At 40.2% G+C, this 26,724-nt stretch overlaps 3 protein-coding genes across 4 annotated transcripts in view; all 3 read left to right on the forward strand.

Annotated features, from left to right (window-relative positions):
* The window catches only part of LOC131348988 (NACHT, LRR and PYD domains-containing protein 3-like), a 412,464-nt gene extending 397,422 nt beyond the window's left edge, over positions 1-15,042 (forward strand). Inside the window, exons 13-17 of one of the 2 annotated variants that reach the window (XM_058384245.1) lie at positions 11,212-11,385; positions 12,726-12,899; positions 13,612-13,785; positions 14,074-14,250; positions 14,429-15,042. In XM_058384245.1, coding sequence (XP_058240228.1) covers positions 11,212-11,385; positions 12,726-12,899; positions 13,612-13,785; positions 14,074-14,250; positions 14,429-14,465 — 736 coding nt within the window. In that variant the 3' untranslated portion in view covers positions 14,466-15,042. The remainder of the gene's footprint in view (positions 1-11,211; positions 11,386-12,725; positions 12,900-13,611; positions 13,786-14,073; positions 14,251-14,428) is intronic. The other variant, XM_058384246.1, reaches the window with a different exon arrangement.
* On the forward strand, positions 1,440-10,811 carry LOC131348999 (NLR family CARD domain-containing protein 3-like). Its single transcript, XM_058384298.1, has 7 exons — positions 1,440-1,593; positions 2,054-2,170; positions 3,042-3,096; positions 3,337-3,541; positions 3,828-5,604; positions 6,857-7,030; positions 10,604-10,811. The coding sequence occupies exons 1-7, from the start codon at positions 1,541-1,543 to the stop codon at positions 10,731-10,733; spliced, it is 2,511 nt and encodes an 836-aa protein (XP_058240281.1). The 5' UTR covers positions 1,440-1,540; the 3' UTR covers positions 10,734-10,811.
* Positions 15,043-21,915: 6,873 nt separating the features above from the next.
* On the forward strand, positions 21,916-26,301 carry LOC131349003 (NLR family CARD domain-containing protein 3-like). Its single transcript, XM_058384303.1, has 2 exons — positions 21,916-22,380; positions 23,050-26,301. The coding sequence occupies exon 2, from the start codon at positions 23,189-23,191 to the stop codon at positions 24,152-24,154; it is 966 nt and encodes a 321-aa protein (XP_058240286.1). The 5' UTR covers positions 21,916-22,380; positions 23,050-23,188; the 3' UTR covers positions 24,155-26,301.
* The last annotated feature ends 423 nt before the right edge of the window (positions 26,302-26,724 follow it).

The raw sequence follows: 26,724 nt of genomic DNA on the forward strand, positions 1-26,724 counted from the left end.
CAAAGATGTAAGCTAATTAGGCTATATAATCTGAGTGTGTGTGTTTGTGTGCACTGTGAGTGATCCAGTGTGTCCCTCGCCTTATACCCAGAGTCCCCTGGGGTAGATTCCAGCTTCCCTGCCACCTGCTTATGTTTATTAGTGCTGCTGGTGTCCAGCAGTTCGAGTGACCCGTGTACGAGATGACGGATCGTATATGAACACAAACTCTAAGCATTACCTGTTTAGTTCTGTAAGCACTGTGTTGCGGGAGTGGGGAAAAGTGAGAGCTGTTGCTTTAAGACCATTGTCTACATGGAGTTGTAGTCCTGAGTGAAATGCATTATGTGTAATGTAGTGTGGAACAATGTGCTCGGAAGTGTGTGTGTGTGTAAATTTTGAGCTGTATCCTGACGATCTTATCTGCTACGGAGGAATGTTAAATGGCATGCATCGGCTAACTTTGTCCGTCTCATCCTTTTTTATCGAACCATGAACTAAAGAAGTGCTACCCTGCCGCTGTGAGTTATCGGAGCAGAGGAAGTAATCCTGGGGGCTCGTCTGGGATCTGTTTATCACAAGTGGTGAGTTATATGGACATTTAGAATTGTTACTGCTTCACACACAAGCTGTAAAAGAGATAATATTACATGGCATACCTGTGAGAGAGAAAATGTCATGAATTTAATGAACTTTAATGAACTGTTTATTATTAAATAATATTACATGAAAATGCTCTTACAAAACGTGTTATTCTTACTTACCCCCTGTCCCTAATTGCCCCCTGATGTTTTGGCCTCGGCCCCTGATGTTTTCAAATCCTAGAAACGCCCCTGGAACTACGTAACTGATTGTAGTTCAGATGAATTAAATTAAATAATGAATCTTTTAATTGTACACACACTTGATTTGGCTGGAGATCTGTATGTGTTTACATCTAAATCATTTAAATTAGCTTCAGCTGGGAATGTTTAGATTTTTAACATGTCTCTGTCATTAATGCATGTTTACCTCAAATCACATCCATTTATTGTTTATACTGAGTTCCTTTATCAAAAACTCCCTAATGGTTTTAAAAATAAAAGCTAAAAATAACCATTAGAGAACGTTCCTAGAAGGTTATTATTTGGTTTTGAAAAAATAATCAAAGGGGAATCCTGTGCTAATGTTAGGAGAAGGTTCTTTGTTTGCTGGCTCTCCTGTTTGGGGAATAAGTTGCTCCCCATTTCAACAAGCAGGGAATTATCAGCCCTAGGAGAAGTAGTGTTACTAATAGAACAATGTAGAGAGTGTCTAAAATCTTTTCCCACTACACTCTTACAGACTGACATAAATACACCTATTTTTAATGATTTATTTTCAGCAGTCAATCCATCATTGATAAACAAACCAGAACCACAGAGAGAGAGAGAGAGAGAGAGAGAAAGAGAGACAGAGAGTGTGTGTGCGCGGCTGTGTCACTGACTCAGCTGCTCCATTTTGTTACGAGAGGAAACTAAAATATTCCAGGAGTAAAAGCTAAAGCTCTGATATATAAACGCTATAATCTGGAGAAGGAGACATGACCTTCAACATGAGTGTGTCTGGAAAACAGGACTTAAAGAAAGACGAGAGGTCAGTAACTTTTACATTCACCAGCAATAAATACACACCGTCTCATGGGAACAGATCTGTATCTCTAAACACTCACTAGTTAACACAGGAACTAAACTTTGGTTTAAGGTGTTTAATAGCAGTGAATAGATCACTGATCTGATCTAAGAACAGTTTAGAGAAATCATTCAGTGAGAGAAGAGTAAAAAGGACTGTGTAATGTGGAGCAGAAGAGCAGCATAGCTTTGAGTCAGTGAACTCGACAGGCTTTAAGACCCAGCGGAGTCAGTTCTCTGTGATTGGGACTCCTGACCTCAGTGTAATTCCTGAGGTATGAGGCGTGTCTCCTGTTTGAAGAAGTGTGCAGACTGGAGCTGAATTAAAAAGATGGAATTATTGGTGTTTAATGATCAACACAGTGTTTAACAGTGCTGAGACAGCAGAGGATTAATTATTGCTGATATTTCTGTTGGAATTCTAGAATGATGGCGGGAAAGAGATCAGACTCACCAGAACCCAGCTGTGTGTCCATGAAGAGTGACCGGTCAATGGGACTTCCAATTAACTTCAGAGACAGAGACAGTTCTACTGATGTGAGGTCAGTATAGTGAGGTGTTTTACAGCAGTGTTCCACCTGATCAAACTCACTGGTCTATTTATGAAGCCCTTCATGAGCTTTATCAGGTGTTGAAGCAGTAAAACACTAAACTGTGCAGTGCTGCAGCTCTCAGTCCGGCAGTGAGGACAACTGCTTTAAGAGGTCAGTTCAGCCTGCAGTCCCTGAGCTGGAGGGTCTGTGGTGCTACAGAAGAACATTTACACCTGGGATATTAATGACAATATAAATCATTTTATTCATTAATTCAATCATTTGTTTCTAAACATGTTAGTGTCAGTGATGAAATCCTGAAATCAGTGTATTGTGTTAAGAGGATAGTGTTAAATATCTGTCTCTGTATTTATTACTGTGATTTCTACAGCTATGAATATGTAAGAAACTACAGACTGCCTCAACCCAGATTCCACTCCACAGTACACATATGAAAGGGCTCATTCCCAAAAAGGCTTACATATCATATAGAAATATCTTTAATTCAAACCAGTTTATCTATTTTGGTATTTTTACATTGGTTTAAAGCAGCCTTACCAAACATTTTGAACACTTACTCCAATTAATTATTAGTTATTAGTCAGTATCATCCAGCCCTTTAGGAATACACAGTTCTTGCACTAATTTACATTTAAAGTGAAACTCATTTAAATTACACACGGGAAACACTGTATAAAAGGTTTGAGCAGGATTCGCTCTTGGTTCTTTTTGACTCTGATGAACCCAAAGTACTTTATGTATTTTGTTACTGCGATGCTGCAATAAACTTCTACATTAAAATCTTCAATGCCCTCATTGTTTTATGTTTCTTACAAATGCATATAGTCCATATTACATGATGTGTTTTATTTGTTCACAGACCACAAAAGAAGAAATCAAACATCAGCAGAAATCAGCTGGACTCCATATTCAAGGTGTGTGTGTGTGTGTGTGTGTGTTTTATAGTGTGTAATGTGTGTGTTGTCATACCTTGTCATTTCTTGATGTCCAGTAGAATTATGGGTAATCACTTGTATGAATAATCAGAATTTCAGTTGTAACTAAAGGCAAGAGGAAGAGACTTTTATTATTTTCATAATCAAAATCATTAACAAAGCACCATTCACTGTGTAAGATTCTAATATTTAGATCTGTTCCTGTGTGTTTCTGACCAGGAGCTGGAACACAAAGTCATCACTCTGATAAAGAATGAGCTGAAGAGGTTTAGGAAGCTCCTGAGTCCAGATTACCCAGCATGCACTGAGAGGGAGGTGGAGGATGAGGAGGATCTGCACAGTGTCAGAGAGGGAGCTCTGAAGATCACACTGCACTTCCTGAAGAACATGAAGCACACAGATCTCGCTAACACACTGCAGAACAGTAAGAGCTCTGAGCCATGGCTTTATTCCATCAGGTTCACTTTAGAGAGAGGAAATAGTTTTAGATATGAAGACTTTTAGTTTGAACTTTGATTTTAGTATCATGTACATCTGCTGCTTTTCTGTCCTGTTCATGGTCCAGCTTGTGGTCACTCTGTACAATGGTCCTGTTCCTTCAATAATATTTAGTAGATGAATCAGGAATGAACAGCAGCATTTGAAAGAATTTTACATTTTATATAGTGCTCAGTGATTCTGCATTAAAACATGTAATTACTGTTTATTAGAACTCGCCTCTGTGTATCAGACAAAGCTGAAATCCAACCTGAGAGACAAGTTTAAAAGAATTAATGAAGGAATCTCACAGCATGGAAGATCAGCACTTCTGAATGAGATCTACACAGAGCTCTACATCACAGAGGGTTGGAGTGGAGACGTCAATAATGAACATGAGGTGAGACAGATTGAGACAGCGTCCAGGAGACCAGCAACACAGGAGATACCCATCAACTGTAATGACCTCTTTAAGGACAAGTCCATCAGAACTGTGCTGACTAAAGGAGTTGCTGGAATTGGAAAAACAGTCTCTGTGCAGAAATTCATTCTGGACTGGACTGAAGGAAAATCAAATCAGGACATCACCTTCATGTTTCCACTTCCCTTTAGAGAGCTGAATCTGATGAAGGAGAAAAATCTCAGTCTGATGAATCTTCTTCATCACTTTTTCCCAGAAATAAGAAATCTAGAATCAATAGACTGTGACTCCTACAAAGTGGTGTTGATCTTTGATGGTCTGGATGAGTGTCAACTTCCTCTAAATTTCCAGAAGAATGAGAGATTGTGTGATGTGACAGAGTCAGCCTCAGTGGATGTTCTGCTGACGAACCTCATCAAAAGGAATCTGCTTCCCTCTGCTCTCCTCTGGATAACCTCTCGACCAGGAGCAGCCAATCAGATCCCTCCTGAGTGTGTAGACCAGGTAACAGAGGTACGAGGGTTTAATGATCCTCAGAAAGAGGAGTACTTCAGGAAGAGGATCAGTGATCAGAGCCTGGCCAATAAAATCATCAGACACATGAAGTCTTCAAGAAGCCTCTACATCATGTGCCACATCCCAGTCTTCTGCTGGATCTCAGCCACTGTTCTAGAGAGAATGTTGGGTGAAGCAGAGAGTGGAGAGATCCCCAAGACTCTGACTCAAATGTTTACACACTTCCTGATCTTTCAGATCAAACACAAGGATGAAAAGTACCATCAGAAACATGACCCTGATCCTCAGCAGACCAGAGAGAGTATCCTGGCACTGGGAAAACTGGCTTTCCAGCAGCTGGAGAAAGGAAACCTGATCTTCTATGAGGAAGACCTGAGAGAGTGTGGCATTGATGTCAGAGAAGTGTCAGTGTACTCAGGAGTGTGTACCCAGATCTTCAGAGAGGAGTTTGGGCTTCACCTGGGGAAGGTGTTCAGCTTTGTACATCTGAGTGTTCAGGAGTTTCTGGCTGCTTTATACGTGTTTTTCTGCTTTAAATTAAGAAAGGCAAATGTGCTTGTGGAGCAAAATACTGAATATTTAAATTTCTTCAGAAATCCAAATATGTCTGATCTCCTCAGGAGTGCAGTGGACAAGGCCTTACAGAGTGAGAATGGACACCTGGACCTGTTCCTCCGCTTCCTTCTGGGTCTCTCACTGGAGTCCAATCAGACTCTCTTACGAGACTTAATGCCACAGACAGGAAGTAGTTCTCACAGAAAACAGGAAACAGTGGAGTACATCAAGGAGAAGATCAGGGAGAATCCATCTCCAGAGAAATCCATCAATCTGTTCCACTGTCTGAATGAACTGAATGATCATTCTCTAGTGCAGGAAGTACAGACTTACATGAACACAGGATATTACAGCTGTCTCAGTGGATCCAGTCTCTCTCCTGCTCAGTGTTCAGCTCTGGTGTTTGTGTTACTGACCTCAGAACAGGAGCTGGATGAGTTTAAATTGGGTAAATATGATCCATCAGAGGAATGTCTTCTGAGACTGCTGCCAGTGGTCAAAGCCTTCAGAAAAGCTGTGTGAGTATTTTTATTTATAAATGTATTACTGCATGGTTTGTTATTTTAATGTGACACTGAACTGCACTGTTTGGATTAATGCTTGTTAATAGTTCCTCTAATCCTCTTTAAACAAACCTCTGGTACTTTTACAGAAGATTGTTTCACTTTTTACACTAACACGTCATGTCTGCACTGAGGGCTGGGCCATATGGACAAAATCTTATGGATCAGGATATGAATCATTTTATATCTTTTATAGATGAATCATGATATATTAAGTTTTCTCTAAAATTTATATAAAAATCTGTACAAAATACCTGCATGCATTTAAGAACTAAACACATTTCTGAACTAAATAGCAGTGAAGGCCACTGTTTATTTAAGAAAGAGATTCTTACTTTTTTGCACATTTTTATTTTCCAAAGTCCATTCTAATAAATAAATAAAACACTATAAATCTATATTGCTAATAAAATGATTTTCTAAAGTGTAATTTTGAAAGAATAAAATTGCCCAGCCCTTATCACCTTCTAAGACAAGACGAAAAAACCAACTCTATCTTTTCACACTGTTCCTGTAAATTAACACACTTGCTGTAACTGACCAGTTCCATATGTATGACCACACACAGGCTCCCATGACTGGCTTTACCTTGTTTAATTACCTGGTTTAGTTTGAATAAATCAACCTTTTTCTTTAGTTTGGATCTGTTTGGACGTATGTGAAGACTCCACCTGTACTCGGGTCCACACCAAACACCTGAACCAGTGTGTGTGTAAAATCAGAGGTCTCCAGGTGACAGATTTGTACCTGTACGAGCACAGAGAACAACACACACCAACTGTTTTACCGTCTCTGTGAAATTCAGCATATAACTCAGTGTAAAGTACGACTAGTATTGGCATGTTATTAACTGCTAGTGTACAGCTCTATAATTCTTTATTTTCTGTAATAAAATGCACTGGATCTGCAGTGTTGGGTGTAGAAACTTGAACACAGATCAGAGTGTAGTGTTTGTAGGCTGCTCGCTCTCACCTGTGTGTGTTATGTACATGACCTAATGGTCTTATAATAAATTGTAGCTGAGAGATTGTGGAGTTCAGAAAGACGTCCCTGCTCCTGTAAATGTCCTGATGTGGTGTCCTGTCCTCTGATTTCTGTGTGTGAGAGAAACACACTCACATTTCTGTTACAGCTTCAACTTTAGCTGGATTATGGCTGTGTGTGTGTTTGAGATCAGTGTTCTGATATTTCATCATTTCTCTTCCAGTCTGTGTGAGTGTAATCTGACAGAGGAAAGCTGTAGAGCTCTGTCCTCAGTTCTCAGCTCAAACTCCTCCAGTCTGAGAGATCTGAACCTGAGTGAGAATAAACTGCAGGATTCAGGAGTGAAGCTGCTCTCTTTTGGACTGAAGAATCCACACTGTACACTGGAGATACTGAGGTACACACACACACACACACACTGGTCATATAATATTTACACACACACTTAAAGTAGATGGTCAGCTTCATTAGTGGTGTATAAACTGCAGCCTGTATAACAGTGTAAATTTGCTGTCCCCTCAAAATAACTCAACACACAGCCATTAATGTCTAAACTGTTGGCAACAAAAGTGAGTACACCCCTAAGTGGCCCAATTAGCCATTTCCCCTCCCCGGTGTCATGTGACTCATTAGTGTTACAAGGTCTCAGGTGTGATTGGGGAGCAGGTGTCTCACACTGTCTCATATTAGTCACTGGAAGTTCAACATGGCACCTCATGGCAAAGAACTCTCTGAGGATCTGAAAAAAAGATTTGTTGCTCTACATAAAGATGGCCTAGGCTATAAGAAGATTGCCAAGACCCTGAAACTGAGCTGCAGCACAGTGGGCAAGACCATACAGCGGTTTTACAGGACAGGTTCCACTCAGAACAGGCCTCTCCATGGTCCACTAAAGAAGTTGAGTGCATGTGCTCAGCGTCATATCCGGAGGTTGTCTTTGGGAAATAGACGTATGAGTGCTGCCAGCATTGCTACAGAGGTTGAAGGGGTGGGGGGTCAGCCTGTCAGTGCTCAGACCGTATGCCACACACTGCATCAAATTGGTCTGCATGGCTGTCGTCCCAGAAGGAAGCCTCTACTAAAGATGATGCACAAGAAAGCCCGCATAGAGTTTGCTGAAGACAAGCAGACTAAGGACATGGATTACTGGATCCATGTCATGTGGTCCGATGAGACCAAGATAAACTTAATTGGTTCAGATGGTGTCAAGGGTGTGTGGCAGCAACCAGGTGAGGAGTAAAAAAAAAGTGTGTCTTGCCTACAGTCAAGCATGGTGGTGGGAGTGTCATGGTCTGGGCCTGCATGAGAGCAAAATTACACACTATAATACAGGATGTACACTCACTACTTTACATTGAGCAGAGTGTCATTTCTTCAGTGTTGTCACATGAAAAGATATATTAAAATATTTACAAAAATGTGAGGGGTGTACTCACTTTTGTGAGATACTGTGTGTGTGTGTATGTATGTATATATATATATATATATAATCGACTTGAAGACAGACGGCTGAAAGGAACGCACTCAGCTTAAAAAGGGAATTCTGTAGTGCATTATTAACTGAACCAGCCGCTCGTTAATCTAGCCGCAGACATATTGCTCTGGTGCAGCTTTTAGATACTTAGCAGTAATAGCACTGAAAGAGTATAGCTTAAATATGTGTGTTTGTGTGTGTAGATATTTAGATATATATATAGAAACAGCAGGTAAAATAAGTATTGAACACGTCACCATTTATCTCAGTAAATATATTTGTAATGGTGCTATTGACAAGAACTTTTCACCAGATGTTAGTAACAACCCATGCAATCCACACATACAAAGAAATCAAACCATAGATGTCCATAAATGAAATAATGTGTAATGACACAGGGAACAGGTATTGAACACATGAAGAAAGGGAGGTGCAAAAAGTCATGGAAAGCCAAGACACCAGCTGAAATCAATCAGTAATTAGAAAGCAGTCCTGCCCACTGGTCAGTGCAAATTAATATCAGATGGTTCAGTCCTGACTGATGGCCTATAAAAAGGAGTCTCATTACCAAGGTGTCACACAAGAAACATCTCATGATGGGTAAAAGCAAAGAGCTCTCTCAAGACCTTCACAACCTTATTGTTGCTAAACATACTGATGGCACTGGTCACAGAAGGATTTCTAAACTTCTGAATGTTCCAGTGAACACTGTTGGGGTCATAATCCGGAAGTGGAAAGAACATCATTTGCCCAGGTGTTCCTCATGGATTTCTGACAGAGGAGTGAAAAGAATGATCAGAAGAGTTGTCCAAGAGCCAAGGACCACCTGTGGAGAGTTTCAGAAAGACCTGGAACTAGCCGATTCAATTGTTCCAAAGAAAACAATAAGTAATGCACTAAACCTCCATGGCCTGTGTGTACACTCACCACACAAGACTCCACTGCTGAAGAAAAAGCATGTTGAAGTTCGTTTAGAGTTTGGTGCATAACATTTGGACAAGCCTGTGAAATACTCCGAGAATATAGTCTGGTCAGATAAGACCAAAATTGAACTCTTTGGATGCCTTTGAAGAGCAACTCCTTCAAAATTCCTTCAAAATTCCACAGTAAAATGAATTGATCTTTATTGGGACTATAGAATATGCCATTATGAAGTGATCTGAGTTGGATTGATCAACTAACAATCTGAAATGTCTATTTTAAAAAGGATTTTAAAAATTCCAGTAAAATGAATTTAGCTTAGTACATTTTAGTCTCTTTAAACCTTTATGTTCCCCATTTTAAAATGTAAATTATAGGGATGCCACAATACTCAATATAATATTGAAGCATTCGGTACGACCTCCATGGTTCAATACTCGTATGTGAACCACTTTTTTTTTCGGTTATTCGTTGAAATAATTCCCATGTGGTTTATTACTCTCTGAACCGCCTGTTTGTGTTTGCCTGTACTGTATGTCTAGGCGCTGAGACAGACACGCCTTCCCGCAAGTAAATATCCAATCAGTGAGCACTAAAGTTAGGGGCGGTAACCATGCTTGCATTTCACTCTAACCCTGGAGAGCGGTGAAGCGAGACAAATACGAGGAAGCAGCCCTGTCTTTCAGATCTGTGGTGTGGACTATGATTTGTTGTGGACTATGATGCCGATGAAACAAAAACACTAAACAAAAACATGACTGTGTTTAAGCACTGTTCCACACGAGTTACCTACTGACATGGAAATACTTCCAACATGACCACACATATGCAGCTCCATCACCCAGAGATATCACTGTGTGGAAGCAGGATGATAGAGCAGGTAACACAGGAACCCAAAAAACAACAGTCCCCTATCTGATTCCTTCCAGCATTCATACACAACTGGTTCTAAGAGACACAAAAAACCCCAAATGCAGTAGGGGTGTTCATTGCTAAAGATTTGCAGCTGTTTTCAGTGATCAGTGATGTGGGCTTTTGGCACTGTATAAAAGTGCTGTCTTTTTTTTTAAGCACAATCTCCACGAAAAGATGCGCAAAAAAAATAGAAAAGGAATTGGCTAAAGCACAAAGTCTTGCTCTAACAACAGATAGTTGGACCTCGCGGGTAACAGAGTTATCTCACCGTGACTGGTCATTACATAGCAGATTGGGAAATAAAGAGCGCTGTACTCCAAACACGTCCCCTGTATGAAAATCATACAAGTGCTAATTTATATCTCACTATTTTCAGTACACTATGAATGTGTACAAGTTGATTTTTGCATTTATGTAAAATAAAGAAAATTGCAACTAAAACCATATTATTCTTCTTAACATACTTACTGTTCCTGTCACCTAAACAAAGAATAATGAAAAAAAATTTAATTTGCCAAGCCATCCGAACAGAACTGAAAACCATCGTTAAAAACTTAGGTGCATATTGAACCGTGGGTTAACTGGGTTATGGTTAGGGTTAGAACTGTCTAAAACCGTATCCCTACTATATACATTCAGCTACTTTAACCTTGCTTTCAGAAAGAGCGGCTGGTTTAACCGCAGTGATTATTGCTACTTCTCCTCATGGACTTCTCCACTAAAGGAAGACCTTTTTTCAGCCGTTTATTGTGGATTACCGCTTGGGAGGATTCTCTGGGGAGCTTCCTGAATTAGTCTGAGTAATGGATCCACTCACCTTATATACTGCTTACAAGGACCGTCTCATTTCAGGAAAGACTGGCACTGTGGTTTATTGTCTCTATTTGGTGATTTGCTTTTGTAGAATTACTGATTTGATAACTGACAAACTTTATTTCTCCAGATATTATCTATGATCTTGTATTAAATAATGAGTCAGCTTAATATTTTGGTTTGAACTGTGGTGGACTGAACTCTCCTCACAATCCAATCAGTACTTTAAATCTACTGAATCAGAAAAAGATATTGTGCTGTTATAGGAGACACATCTGTTGTGTTCTGATGTTTGTCATCTGGCCAATAAGTTTATTAGGTCACATTTTCATCATTAGACACAAAAACCAAAGTCGTGTCTGTTTTACCTTCACCATCTTAAATAAAAGTTATAAAATTATGGCTGTGTGTGTGTTTGAGATCAGTGTTCTGATATTTCATCATTTCTCTTCCAGTCTGTGGAGGTGTAATCTGACAGAGGAAAGCTGTAGAGCTCTGTCCTCAGTTCTCAGCTCAAACTCCTCCAGTCTGAGAGAACTGAACCTGAGTTACAATAAACTGCAGGATTCAGGAGTGAAGCTGCTCTCTGCTGGACTGAAGAATCCACACTGTACACTGGAGATACTGAGGTACACACACACACACATACACATACTGTACACACACACACACACACACACACACACACACAGACAGAGGTCACATAATATTTACATACACACACATACACACACACACACATTATATATATATATATATATATATATATATATATATATATATATATACATATATATATACATACATACATGCGCACACACACACAAACACTCACTAAGTATGTTAATGTCTGACTAATAATAATAATAATAATAATAATATCTTAATTTACACAGCACCTTTCCTACTTAAAATAAAAAATATATAATAATTTTTAAGACATAAAAGCAGTTTTAAGCCTAAAATCCAGAGATCTAATTGAAGCTAAAGTAAATAAGTGTGTTCAAGCTGCTTTTTAAATGTATTTAGTGAAGGTTCCTGATGGATATACACTGGGAGTGAGTTCCACATCCTGGGAGCAGGGACACTAAAAGCACTTTCACCGAGCTTCATCTTATTAAAATTCACATGAAGAAAGTCAGCATTTGTTCATGGTACAAAAATATTTAAGGTGTGATCCATCAGGAATTCTGCTAAATACACAGGTGCAATGCCATTAAGTACCTCTAACAGTGTGCTCTAAATCTTCTGTCTGCTGAGGCGTTTACACCATGTGGGCTTACAGCTATACACAGACAGACCGCTCCATCCTCCTTTAATACACACACATTACTTTAGTCTTAACTGAATTACTCGTCTTATCTCTCATACTTTATGCATTTCTGCTGGTTTGTATTTTAAATTGTGTTTTTCTGTCCTAGCTCTGTGTTGGTGTTCTGTGTTTGTAATTATATGTTGTATGTTTATGTAGCACCAGGTCCTGGAGAAACCTGGTTTCATTTCACTATGTACTGCGTCAGATATATGTGGCTGAAATGATGACAAAAGCTTCTTGACTTGAGTTGACAAAAATATTCCAGAAAATGTTTGTAACAGAAAGTAAATGTATCCACAGATCTACAGACTGAACACACTGTAATGAAGCAGTAAAGGACAGTGTGGAAATATGGAAATGTTCTCCAGCAGAACTTTCCCCAGAGCTGCTGAACACACTGTATGAAAATCTCTCTGCTAGAAATAAAGAGACGTGTTTGTTCAGAGTGGCCTCTCTGTTATTATCTTCTTTTAGAAAGTTAAATACATCATCTCATATGAGCTGAGACACATGGATCTGTCCAAGAGCAGTCCAAGTTTATACACAGACTCTTCATTTTATATTTTTATTCTGTCATTAGAGCCTTGTGTTCAGGTAAACACTTATTTCCCAACTGATGGAAATAAATCAAATACTTCATCATTTCTCTTCCAGTCTGTGGAGGTGTAATCTGACAAAGAAAAGCTGTAGAGCTCTGTCCTCAGTTCTCAGGTCAAACTCCTCCAGTCTGAGAGAACTGAACCTGAGTAACAATAAACTGAAGGATTCAGGAGTGAAGCTGCTCTCTGCTGGACTGAAGAATCCACACTGTACACTGGAGATACTGAGGTACACACACACACACACACACACCAGAGTTTTAATAAACACAGCAACCTCCAGTTCTCTGTTGTAACTGTAATTGTAGAGATCTGATATATTGTCATTGTTGTGTGTGTGAGATGGAGAGTAAAAAGATCTGCTTCATGATATTTTTAACTTAAAATAATTTGAGGAAACAGTAATGAGTTTTGTTATATCTGCAGTTTTATTACATAATTTCCCTCTAAATGTCTAGTTTTCTGTCTGTCCCCCTCTGAGTGGACACACTACAGGGTGGTTCTGAAGTCTTCTCCAGTGACCTATTATTACCAAATACTTACAAAACTTCACTAATCCATAAAAATAAAATAAAGAAATTTCCTCAGGCTTGGATGAGAAGAAACAACCGGCTTTATTTTTATCAAGACGATCTTTAACAAAAATAACAGTAAAATGGCTCTCAAGTACACAGCATCAGCCCCGACGTGGTCAAGTGCACCCCCCCACCCCTTGTACAAAATCCCCTCTATTTATACTGACATCCTTACCCCTCCTATTAGTCTCATGATTGTTTTTACTCGTTAGGAAACGTTTCTCACACCCTGTGGATCCCAATCACTGACCTTCTGTGTGTGAGAGAAACACACTCACATTTCTGTTACAGCTTCAACTTTAGCTGGATTATGGCTGTGTGTGTGTTTGAGATCAGTGTTCTGATATTTCATCATTTCTCTTCCAGTCTGTGTCGGTGTAATCTGACAGAGGAAAGCTGTAGAGCTCTGTCCTCAGTTCTCAGATCAAACTCCTCCAGTCTGAGAGAACTGAACCTGAGTAACAATAAACTGCAGGATTCAGGAGTGAAGCTGCTCTCTGCTGGACTGAAGAATCCACACTGTACACTGGAGATACTGAGGTGAACACACACACACACACACACATACACACACACACATATACTGTACACACACACACACATACACACACACACACATACACACACACATACACATCAGAGTTTTAATAAACACAGCAACCTCCAGTTCTCATCTGTTGTAAGTGTAATTGTAGAGATCTGATATATTGTCATTGTTGTGTGTGTGAGATGGAGAGTAAATGTAGTGTATATAAAGATTTTGTGTAGTTCATGTTTTCAATGCTAAAACTGAGTGTGTTAAGTGTGAGAAGGTTTTCTTTCTTGCAGGATGAGGAACTGCAGTATTACAGATGAAGGTTGTGCTGCTCTGGATTCAGCTCTGAGGTCAAACTCCTCATCACACCTGAGAGAGCTGGATCTGGACTATAATTATCCAGGAGAATCAGGAGTGAAGCTGCTCTCTGATCTACTGAAGGATCCACACTGTAAACTGGAGACACTACAGTGAGTTACTGACTTCCTGTCTCTTTACTCTACTGTATTGTAAGACACTGAGTAATATTCAGTGTGTTCTGTAAAATGTCACATCTAGTGTGTGCATTACGCTTCTGTTGTTCATAAGGAATGTGATGAGTGACTCTGTTTAACGTTGTCTGTAATTCTGTCCTCTTCTGTCTTTCAGAATTAAATGTTATAAACTCACCAGGTCTGGTGTATGACTGGCGTCTGACCTCAAACCTCTTGTCCAGGATAAAGCAGTAGTGGTGAAGCGTTAGAACCCGTCCCACATTTCCAGCAGTTTGGGAGCTGAATCATTCATATTCAGATGTAGAAGTTCCAGAACAATAACCGTGACTGACCACATCCTTTTATCCACTCAGCTACAAGTTACTTCAGGCTTTAATCACATATTTTACAATCCAAAGTCCAATCCTTCAGCATCTACACACAACACAGAGATATCATCACACCATCACACTGATTACACAAACACACATCCAGCTGTTGGAGATGTTTATAGTCAATTTTTACCTCCTTATTTTTATATCACATTTGTTTCTGCACAGATGATTGAGTTACAGTTGGAATATTTATCTTTTTTTTCTTTAAAAATGACTTATTTTCATATCTCTGTTGTTTGTTTGCTAATCTGTGTTTAATTGTAACCATGGTAACAGGTCTGCTGATTGATTTGTTGTTGTAGTGACCCAGTTTTGTATATATGTTGTATACATGTCATTTCCACTGTGTGTAATTACAGAATAAACAGTGAGTGTGAGTGAAACAACAATTCAGGTGTTTGAGGTGTGTTTGATCACAAACCTTTCTGAAGCAGTAACTGTTCTGTCTCAGTAACATGATCACTTCCTGTCTCTCAGGTGCTGCAGTATTGGGTGTGGAGCTGAACACAGGAAGTTACTGCATGGAAAACATTCAACAATTCAATTTAATGAACAATTCAATCTCAACAACTTAATTTAAGTCCTACATGATGGAGCAGACTGGAGCCCAGTGTTAGACCCAAATCATGTTCATTCACATGTTAAAGAAAACTGCTGCATCTTTGTGGAAGTCCGTGTCATTCACAAGGAAGGAGTTTACTGGAACGGATCAGAATCTGAATCACTTTACTGCCTGTGAGTTGGGACACAGGTTTAGGATCAGACTCAGGAGAACACTTTGTATTCAAGTGGAACCTTAAATTAATATAAGTTCTCAAAATAGACCTGCACATGTAAACAAGATCAATTTTGTGTGTGTGTGTGTCCAGCTCAGTTCAGTTCTCTATTGAGATACCTGACTGCCTGAGAAATTGTACCATGGTCAAATAAGTCAAACTTAAAAAAGTCCTTGTTCATCTTAAGTAGAAGCTGGTTCTCAAAGTTATGCCAATTAATTGCTCCCCTTCTTGGGCTGAAGATCAATCCAGCTTCACTAAATAGTCTCTCACAGGCCTCTGAGGCAGGGAGGGCTGTGTCCAGCTTAAGTGACAGGTTGGATAAGGAAAGAAAGGAAAGAAAACATTTTCTTATTCCACAAGCAAGTTGTCTGTTACAGAACTCGATAGTGATCCAGTGCAATCACACAATCTAGACTATTACAGCATTACAGCACGTCTAAGATCATATTAATTAGGTCTACTGCATCCTCGCTGTCTAACCTGGACTTTGTCCTGACTCCGAGCTGCTCAACAGCTGGCATTTCTCACTTAACATCTGGCTTCTTCAGCTTCTTCAGCCAACAACCAGAAGCCTACTGCAGAGAATTTACAAGGAGTGCTTTTATGCTATTGCTACTTACGGGCAAAGCACTGGATTGGGCGTTGGCTGTCTGGGATTCCGATTCCCAAGTGAAAACGTCAGCAAACTATTTCGCCAATTTAAAAAAGGAAGTGTTCGAATGCCCAGCGGTGGGGCAGGACATTTCAGTTCAGCTACTGGAGCTGTGAATGGACACTTCAAACAGCCAGAAAAAAAATATGGAAATGCTGCTTGTGTGTTTAAGAGGACTACTGTGTAATAACAATAAAAAAATGGTGTGTAATCATTATAAAAAATGACTTGTATATTTAAAGAAGAGAGTTAAACAAATGAAGAAAATAAACAAATGAATAAAAATCAATGAAAACATTTTTTGGGATACAAAGAGGTGTACCTTGTGGAGGTGTCCAATTAGATTATTTTGATACTAGTTTGGGGTCACAGGGTCACATGACCTAGAAGCTATTGAAGAAATAGTGTTTTTTTTTAATAAAAATTAAAAGAAAAATAAAAGAAGATATTTTTTTTGGGATACAAAGAGGTGTAACCTGTGGAGGTGTCCAAGTAGATTATTTTAGTACTAGTTTTGGGTCATAGGGTCACATGACCTAGAAGCTATTGAAGAAATTGTGTTTTTTTTAATAAAAATAAAAATAAAAATAAAAGAATATCTGTCTGAATATCAAGCTAACTTTACCACAGTGACATTTTCTTTCTTTCTTTCTTTCTTTCTTTCTTTCTTTCTTTCTTTCTTTCTTTCTTTCTTTCTTTCTTTCTTTCTCTCAGGCGCGTGGTTTGTTTCGTCTTGTCTGTTTTTATTTATTTAATATTATTTATGCCATGTGCACACGTGAAGGAGCTTGGCACATTGAAACGTAGAGCTCATCATATTTTCTCTCTCTCTTTCTCTCTCTCTCTCTCTTTTTCCTACGTCACTTTTCAGAGAGACAGTTTTTTCCTTATTCAGAATTACGGGCCACGTGCGATGCTCGTGCACACTTGTATAGTCTTGTATAGCCTAAACTGTGACCTGAAGCTTGTCCCTGATCTTTTAATCTCTGAATCACCCGAAAACTTGCATCTTTTCCATAGGTTTATGAATGTTGTGTGCATTTAAAATATATCCTTCTGCCGTATGGATTGCTGATGTGGCTTTTAATCATCTTTTAAAATGTGCACCTTTTCAGAAGATTCACACTAAATGCACAAAAGATGCTCCTTACAGGTTATAGGATCAACACATAAGCCCTCCATAGTTATAGATTTAATCTAAACATATTTAGCAGGTTTGAGAATTCCATATTTTCCTTCATCCTGTTTAAATGATGTTGGAAGACATTCTGATGATTCAGAGAAATCAAATTAACTCTGACCCACTTTGCAGCTCGAATATGTTTCCTAAATCTCATATCCCCCGGACTTTTTTTTTTTTTTTTAAACAAAAACTTTTACCGTCCCACTTTTATTCGGGTGTGGAATCTGAAATAGACATCAGCTACTACTGGGATGCTGTAGAACTAACCCTGCCTGCTCCTAACCTGGTTCTTAGCTGGCTTTAGTGTGTGGTTTTGGTAAATGTGTGTAACATGTGTAAGGTCTGGACCTGCGTTTTATGGATAATAGAGAAGTTTTAGATTTCATTTACATCAATTATTTAGGATGATGTGTTTCTTCAAAGCTGCAGAGGCAGGATATGAGGGTCTGTCGTGTTTCTGGACACTTTAGAACATGGCAGTTCAGGTCCTGAGATCTGGAAATACCTCCTAGATGCTGCTGTAGAGGTCGTATAACCATTCCAAGAGCTTCCATCCTGCACGCGCTAAAAATATTATTCATCCCACTGTAAGGAAGAAAGTCCGGAGGAAAAATTCTATACAGATTTTCCACAGCAAACGTGTCTCGGCTGATGGACTGCATCCGGGGTGAAAGTCATGGAAACTTCATTTCAGATCAGATCAGGTTTCAGATCCACATAAAAACCTGCACAAGTTTCTTTTGCCAGTAGTGACAGCTGCATATGTCCCAGTTTCTGTGTGTGTGTGTGTGTGTGTGTGTGTGTGTGTGTGTGTGTGTGTGTGTGTGTGTGTGTGCGCGGCTTTTTGGTTTTGAATACTGATTCATTCAGCCATTTGTTTGTTCATTCATTCAGTTGATTTTAATTCATTCAGTTTGTTCATTTGTTTATTCATTTTTGTGTTCATTCATTCTTTCACTCATTCATTCATTCCTTTGAATTAAGTCATTTCTTCATTCATTAAATGGCTTGCTTCATTCATTCACTTGCTTTCTTTTGCTCATATCTAATTTACTCATTTTATTCACAACATGCTGTAATTCATTCATTCATTCATTCAGTATTTCTTTCTGTCTTTCATTCATTCACTCAGTTGGTTATTCAATCATTCAGGTGTTCAGTCATTTCAATAGTTCATTATCTTTGTGTGTTTATTCACTCATTCATTCATAATATGGCTTGCTTTATTCATTTGGTTGTTTATTTTTGCTTTGAGCTCATTTACTTATTTTAGTTACAACATGTAAGTCATTCACTCATTCATTTGTATTAACTCATTTCTTCATTCATAAGATGGAGTGCTTCATTCATTCATTTGGTTTCTTTTGCTTTGATGTATTGTACTCATTTTATCCACAAAACTCTGTAATTCATTCATTATTTCATTCATTCATTTAATTGTTCAGATATTTCATTTGTTCATTCATTCATTTGTTCATTCATTCACATTCATTACTCACTTTTCAATGCACAATTTTTAATTAATTTACTTCTATGTTAATTTATGTATTCATTCATGTTTCACTTAATATTTATTTATTCAATTTTTTCACTCAGTAATTCACTCGTTCATTAGGTTTAACCTTGATGTTAAATTTCTGCCTGTTCTGAATGAATGGATGGATGGATGGATGGATGGATGGATGGATAGATAGATAGATAGATAGATAGATAGATAGATAGATAGATAGATGAATGGATAAACAAATGGATGGATGAATGGATAGATGAATGGATGAAGGAAGGAAGGAAGGAAGGAAGGAAGGAAGGAAGGAAGGAAGGAATAGATGAGTGAATGAATAAATGACAGTGGTAAGCTCTCCTGCTTTCTCTCTCTGTTATTCATTCAGAAACAATTAAAATTATTAGATGGACAAAAATAAAGGGACATGAAAATGATTACAATAACAATTTTTGATTCCCCTTTATACACTCAGGGTCTGTATCTGTAAAAGTCATCTTTAATTCCTCCAGCAGATATTTCATCACTGCCTGATTATGAGGTGAACTTTTTCTGTGTCAACAGAGAGTAGTGTCATTAATTGCATCTAAAATGATTATATAAAACCCCATACATAGCATGTAAAAAAACAGCATTCTTACCCAGTTTGGATCGTATTTATGTGTGTTGTTTTCCGAATTATGGTGGCACCTTACAGCTTCCTGTAACATTGAAATAAAAAACCCTTTAATACATACATACAACAAAGACTTTTCAAACAACATCGTATAATTCGGACGTGACAAACTGTTAAATAATCTGGACACCTATAACAACGCAAGGAACAAAAAAGTAGTTGTGTAACTTAGGCTAACTCGGCGAGGTATAATTTACTACTGTATTGTCGGCTAACATAAAGCTTAACTTACCGCAATGCCCACATTATGCGTTATTCCCCCTCTTAACTCTTTTATGCACATGGCTTGACTCTTCCTGTGGTTTTTGCTCGTCAAACTTGAGTTGAAGCGCATCAAGACGCTGGATAGCCTCTTCGAGAAGAGCAGTGTGTGCAGCTTGCTTCTCCATCAAACCCTCAAGCTGATGAGACAAAGCGCTCTGACCAGAGATCAGCTGCTTCAAGTCATTCATACTCAGTGGGCTTGATGCTGTTTACTGACCCTTAGTCACAGGAGTAGAAAAGCTTAGGTTTCTTTTGCACGCCATCACAAATAGTATTTCGTACTTCCACCAAGACGCAGTTCATAAGATTAACTTCCGTAAACAAAGCTGACAAGGAGCTAGCAGATGTCTTCACTGACATCTTCAACATCTCACTGAGCAGCTCCATCATCCCAACGTGCCTCAAGACAACGACCATTGTCCCTGTGCCAAAGAAGTCTACGGTTTCCCGCCTCAATGATTATCGTCCCGTTGCACTCACACCAATCATGATGAAATGCTTCGAGAGGCTCGTCATGAGGCACATCAAGTTGCAGCTACCACCCTTGCTGGACCCCTTGCAGTTTGCTTATCATCCTAATCACTCCACGGACAACGCCATCACCACAACCCTCCATCTGGCCCTCACACACCTGGACTGTAAGGACACTTATGTTCGAATGCTGTTCATAGATTTCAGTTCAGCATTCAACACAATCATCCCTCAGCAGCTGATTGAAAAGCTGAGCCTGCTGGGCAGGAACACCTCTCTCTGAAACTGGATCCCGGATTTCCTGACTGGGAGACCTCAGTCAGTCCGGATCGGGAACAGTATCTCCAGCACCACAACACTGAGCACTGGAGCTCCTCAGGGCTGTGTGCTCAGTCCATTGCTGTTCACTCTCCTGACTCATGACTGTGCAGCAATGCACAGATCCAACCACATCATCAAGTTCACCAATGACATGAACATGGTGGGTCTCATCAGTAAAAACAACGAGTCAGCATACAGAGAGGAGGTGCAACATCTAACAGCCTGCTGTAGAGCCAACAACCTCTCCCTGAACGTCGACAAGACTAAAGAGATGGTTGTTGACTTCAAGAGAGCACAGAGTGACCACTCTCCGATGTTCATCGACGAATCCTCAGTGGAGATTGTCAAGAGCACCAAATTCCTTGGTGTTCATCTTGCGGAGAACTTCACCTGGTCACTCAACACCAGCTCCATCACCAAGAAAGCCCAGCAGTGTTTCTACTTCCTGAGGAGGCTGAGGAAAGCCCATCTTCCTTCCCCCATCCTGACTGTGTTCTACAGAGGGACCATTGAGAGCATTCTGAGCAGCTGCATCACTGCCTGGTTTGGGAACTTCACCGTCTTGGATCGATAGTGAGGACAGCTGAGAAGATCATCGGAGTCTCTCTTCCCTCTATCAAGGACATTTACACTACACGCTGCATCCGCAAAGCTAACAGCATTGTGGATGACCCCACACACCCCTCACACACACTCTTCACCCTCCTGCCATCTGGAAAGAGGTACTGGAGCATTCGGGCCCTCACAACCAGACTGTGTAACAGTTTCTTTCCTCAAGCCATCAGGCTCCTCAACACCAAGGACTGAACTGTTCAACACTCTCTCTCACACACACACTCAGGACTGAATACAACTCTCTGTCTCTCTCACACACAGATACACACACACACACACTCTCTCTCTCTTGACTGTGTGGACAAACACATACATAATTTGTACTGTTCATTACTTATTGCACTACCTCAACCTGTCATCTGCTGCTATAGTTATATTTATGTTTATTTCTATTTGCACTACCTCAACTGCTGCTGTTGTATTTTTGCACAATATTTTTTTACATCATTTCATTTTATCTTATTTTATTTCACTTACATTCCATTACACGTTCTTTTCTTTTTCGGCACTAAGTGTCCTGTGTTTTTGTGTTGTCTTTCTTGTATTTATTACTTTATTTATTTATTTTTTCTTTGCACTGGCTTATCTATGCTCTGTTTGCACCTAGCTACACACTGTGCACTTTACGTGGCTAAGACAAACTTCTGTCCTAGCTCTGTGTTGTTGTTTTTTGTGTTTGAACTCTATGTTGTTGTATGTTTATGTAGCAGCAGGTCCTGGAGAAACATTGTTCATTTCACTATGTACTGCGTCAGCTACTGTATATGTGGTTGAAATGACATCTTGACTTCTTGAATCTTGAATCTTGAATTTAAGTTGTTTTTTCAAGCGAGTGAAAGGACACAGTAATGTCATTGGTTGCACCCACTTTACGTCTCCGACATAATGCGTGGAACTGTTTTGATTGGACACTTTACAAAAACAACCTTCCCCATTCGATGCTTTCCACGACACCCCACCCACCCCTGTCAATGAATTGTTTGTATTTATTCTGGCGGAAAATATAATACTGGACTTGTTGCCTGTCATCATGGAAGGGCATTTGAGGTTGTCTGTGTATCTTTTGAGAAGAAAGAGAGCCCGGCAGTTTTGTGATAACTGTAACAATATTGTTTCACATGCCAATTTTTATCATCACAAAAAAATGTTTTTTCATAATGGAGTTTGGATCAAAGATGCTACAACCCAAGACAAGTCAAGAGTGGAAAAAAAATATTGAGTTAGAAGATTGATCCATCAGAAGTGGAAATTGCATGGGATGTCCCCTTAGGTAAGTTATTGAATTTATTTTATAAAATAAAAGTCTATGTCAGCAAGCAAAATGATTTATAAATGTTTGACTTAATTCGCACAGAATATTCAGATATATAGTCACAGCTTACCCAAAATGAACTTCATTTATTCATTTATGTGCTCTTTTTGTTAGGTACAGTGTATGTTCAGAATATAGTTAACTTGTTTTTATAGCATATAAAATTAGCCATTTGTTGAAACTTGTCTTTATTTTAACTTAGGATATATGTTATATAAATATATAACTGTTATGATCTTGAAAATTTGACAATGTACATTAAAATTATATAAAAAACTAGAGCACTGAAGAGCACAATAATGTTAAAAAGAGAAGAATCTTGTTATGCTTAGGTAATAAACTGTTTCTATCTTGATCTGCTAATGTGGCCATTAGACTTAATGGCTGCTGACCAAATAGCTTTAGTTATTGTTATGAATGGCCCATCAGCACATACATATGATAATGCAGTGATGAAGTGCGGGGTGTTTACCAGATGATTTAAGTGAAAGGCTGTTAACAGTAACCTACGATGAACATTAAAATGCATGACAATACATATTACCATGGTTTTGTGACCGTAATGGTATTGTGATCTTTCGGTGTTTAGGTTGATTAGCTTGTAAACATAAATAATCTTTTTTACAGAGAACTTTAGCAGCCTAGAAAAAGGAAATCTGTGCATGCCTGAGGAAGACATGCATTTCAGTGAAAATCCAGACTCACCAGAAGGACTGCTTACTTCACCATCAGTTTCTGATGATATGTATGGCACATGGGATGATTCATGTGCCACATCCCAGTCTTCTGCTGGATCTCAGCCACTGTTCTAGAGAGAATGTTGGGTGAAGCAGAGAGTGGAGAGATCCCCAAGACTCTGACTCAAATGTTTACACACTTCCTGATCTTTCAGATTAAACACAAGGATGAAAAGTACCATCAGAAACATGACCCTGATCCTCAGCAGACCAGAGAGAGTATCCTGGCACTGGGGAAACTGGCTTTCCAGCAGCTGGAGAAAGGAAACCTGATCTTCTATGAGGAAGACCTGAGAGAGTGTGGCATTGATGTCAGAGAAGTGTCAGTGTACTCAGGAGTGTGTACCCAGATCTTCAGAGAGGAGTTTGGGCTTCACCTGGGGAAGGTGTTCAGCTTTGTACATCTGAGTGTTCAGGAGTTTCTGGCTGCTTTATACGTGTTTTTCTGCTTTAAATTTAGAGAGACAAATGTGCTTGTGGAGCAAAGCACTGGACTTTTTAATTTCTTCAGAAATCCAAACATGTCTGATCTCCTCAGGAGTGCAGTGGACAAGGCCTTACAGAGTGAGAATGGACACCTGGATCTGTTCCTCCGCCTCCTTCTGGGTCTCTCACTGGAGTCCAATCAGACTCTCTTACGAGACTTAATGCCACAGACAGGAAGTAGTTCTCACAGCAAACAGGAAACAGTGGAGTACATCAAGGAGAAGATCAGGGAGAATCCATCTCCAGAGAAATCCATCAATCTGTTCCACTGTCTGAATGAACTGAATGATCATTCTCTAGTGCAGGAAGTACTGACTTACATGAACAGAAAAAAATACTTTTGTCTCAGTGGATCCAGACTCTCTCCTGCTCAGTGGTCAACTCTGGTGTTTGTGTTACTGACCTCAGAACAGGAGCTGGATGTGTTTAATTTGAGTATATATGATCCATCAGATGAATGTCTTCTGAGACTGCTGCCAGTGGTCAAAGCCTCCAGAAAAGCTGAGTGAGTATTTTTATTTATAAATGTATTACTGCATGGTTTGTTATTTTAATGTAACACTGAACTGCACTGTTTGGATTAATGCTTGTTAATAGTTCCTCTAATCCTCTTTAAACAAACCTCTGGTACTTTTACAGAAGATTGTTTCACTTTTTACACTAACACGTCATGTCTGCACTGAGGGCTGGGACAAATGGACAAAATTTTATGGATTAGGATATATGTAATGATTGGCCAGAGGTGTATGGTGTATCCATTTGCGGTTTATTAGAAGCAACATCAGGCAGAATCGAAGTCAAAAACAAATGCGGGTCAAAACCGGAAAAAAACACTGAAGTGAGGAAAACAAAACCGAAAGCGCAAAACGAAGTGAGAAGACAAAAAAGGCAGGCACAATCATACACAGAAATACTTATCAGAGACGACGCAAGATCAGAAGTCGGGAACCAGGCAAGAATCATACACAAAACTTAACAATAGCAATGAATGCTCAGTATGTCATAGGAGGATGATATTACGTGACAGTCATTGTGTGAGTGCGGTTTATATGTCCATGGGAAACAGGAAGTGAATCACATGAATAATTAGTTTTCTGGGGAAGGTTCTCTTTGATGTACAAGTTCATGTTGGGATGTTACAGCACCCCCCCCTCTAGGAACACCTCCCAGTGTTCTATGACGTGGTCTACCCTGAGGGTGGGGGCAGGGTGGCCTGGGTGTGCCAAATGGAAGTCCACCATCAAGGAGGGGTCAAGGATGTCAGTAGAGTCCACCCAAGAGCAATCTTCTGGGCCGTAGCCCTCCCAGTCAACCAGGTACTGGAGGCAGTTTTGGACACGCCTAGAGTTCAGAAGGGCGCGCACCCTATAGGCTGGAGCCCCATCTATGTCCAGCAGGGGTGGGGAATCACCAAGAGTGGAGGCGTTCGATGGGGATCATGGGCGGGCTTGAGATGGGAGACGTGAATGGTGGGGGAGATGAGGTATGTGGGCGGGAGCCGAATGTGATATGAAACCAGGTTGACCTGGCGGATGATGGTGAAGGGGCCAATGAACCTCGGGCTCAGCTTACGGCATGGGAGCCAGAGCTTTAAGTTGCGAGTTGGTAGCCAGAGTAGTTGCCACACCCTGTAGGCGGGGTGCGGGCGGCTGCAATTAGCCATAGCTCTCTGTCTCCTGACGTCCCATTGCAGATGGACATGAGCCCTCTCCCAAACTTCCTGGCTGCGTCTCGACCACTCCTCAATGGCCGGGATGGAGGAGGGCTCCCCAGACCAGGGAAATAATGGCGGTTGGTAGCCCAGGACACATTGAAACAGTGTGAGCACTGTGGATGAGTGGGTGAGTGAGTTCTGGGCATACTCAGCCCAGGGGAGGAACTCGCTCCAGCATTGTTGTTCATGGCTGCAATAGGAGTGAAGGAACCACCCAGTTACTTGATTTAGTCTCTCTGCTTGACCATTTGACTGTGGATGATATCCTGAGCTCAAACTCACATTGATGCCTAACTGTGTACAGAAAGCCCGTCAGACGTGGGATGTGAACTGAGAGCCCCGGTCAGATACAATGTCCTCTGGTAATCCATAGTTGCGGAAAACCTGGTGGAACAGTGCGGTTGCCGTTTCCATGGCAGTGGGTAATCCCTTGAGGGGAACCATCTTACATGCTTTAGAGAAATGGTCTATTACCACTAGGATCGTGGTGAACCCACTAGAGTCAGGGAGATCCGTCAGAAAGTCCACCGCGATATGTGACCGGGGACAATGTGGAATGGGCAGTGGTTCAAGGAGACCCTCGGGGAGCTGACGACTGGTGTGTGACTGGGCACAAACAGTACAAGACCTGACATAATCCACCATGTCATCACATAATGAGGGCCATCAGAAACGGTGTTGTGTTAGCTATGTGCTGCGACAGATTCCTGGGTGGCCAGTACTGGGCGATTTGTGCACCCACTGTAATACTCTTGGGCAACTTGGCTGGTGGGCAGGCTGCAGGCAGGGCTTCCTCTGTATGAGCCCTCCTGATCTCCTCCATCAAATCCCACTGTATAGGAGCTAGAATAACAGAGGATGGCAGAATGGGGTCTGGCTGGGGCAAAGGACTTTTTGGCCTCCATTTGGCGGGATAGCGCATCGGCCTTGCCGTTCTTGGAACCTGGGTGGTAGGTCACTGAAAAGTTGAACCAAGTGAAGAAGAGGGCCCAATGAGCCTGACAGTTTGGTAATCGCTTGAACCTTTGATAAATCCATCTAAACTCTCCCCGGTGATAGCACATAGCCTAGGAACAGGAGGGTGGTATGATGAAATTCACATTTCTCTAGCTTAACGTAGAGGTGGTTCAGTAGGAGGCATTTTGTTTGCACAGTGTTTGTTTTCCTGCTTTTGACCCTTTTCCCTGTCCATAACTGAAACTTGCCCGCTGGTTTTGTTAAAATAAAGATCTGCTTATGGATTCTGCTACACTTGCCTCCGGTGCAGCCTTACAGGATTCTTCGCCGCCTGAGAATCTAGTGGATCTTCGCGCTACTATTGTACGCCAAGGACACATGATCCCATTTTACCAAGACCAAGTCCTA

Source organism: Hemibagrus wyckioides, linkage group LG29, assembly GCF_019097595.1.
Source record: "Hemibagrus wyckioides isolate EC202008001 linkage group LG29, SWU_Hwy_1.0, whole genome shotgun sequence".
In the NCBI taxonomy this organism is placed as follows: Eukaryota; Metazoa; Chordata; class Actinopteri; order Siluriformes; family Bagridae; genus Hemibagrus; species Hemibagrus wyckioides.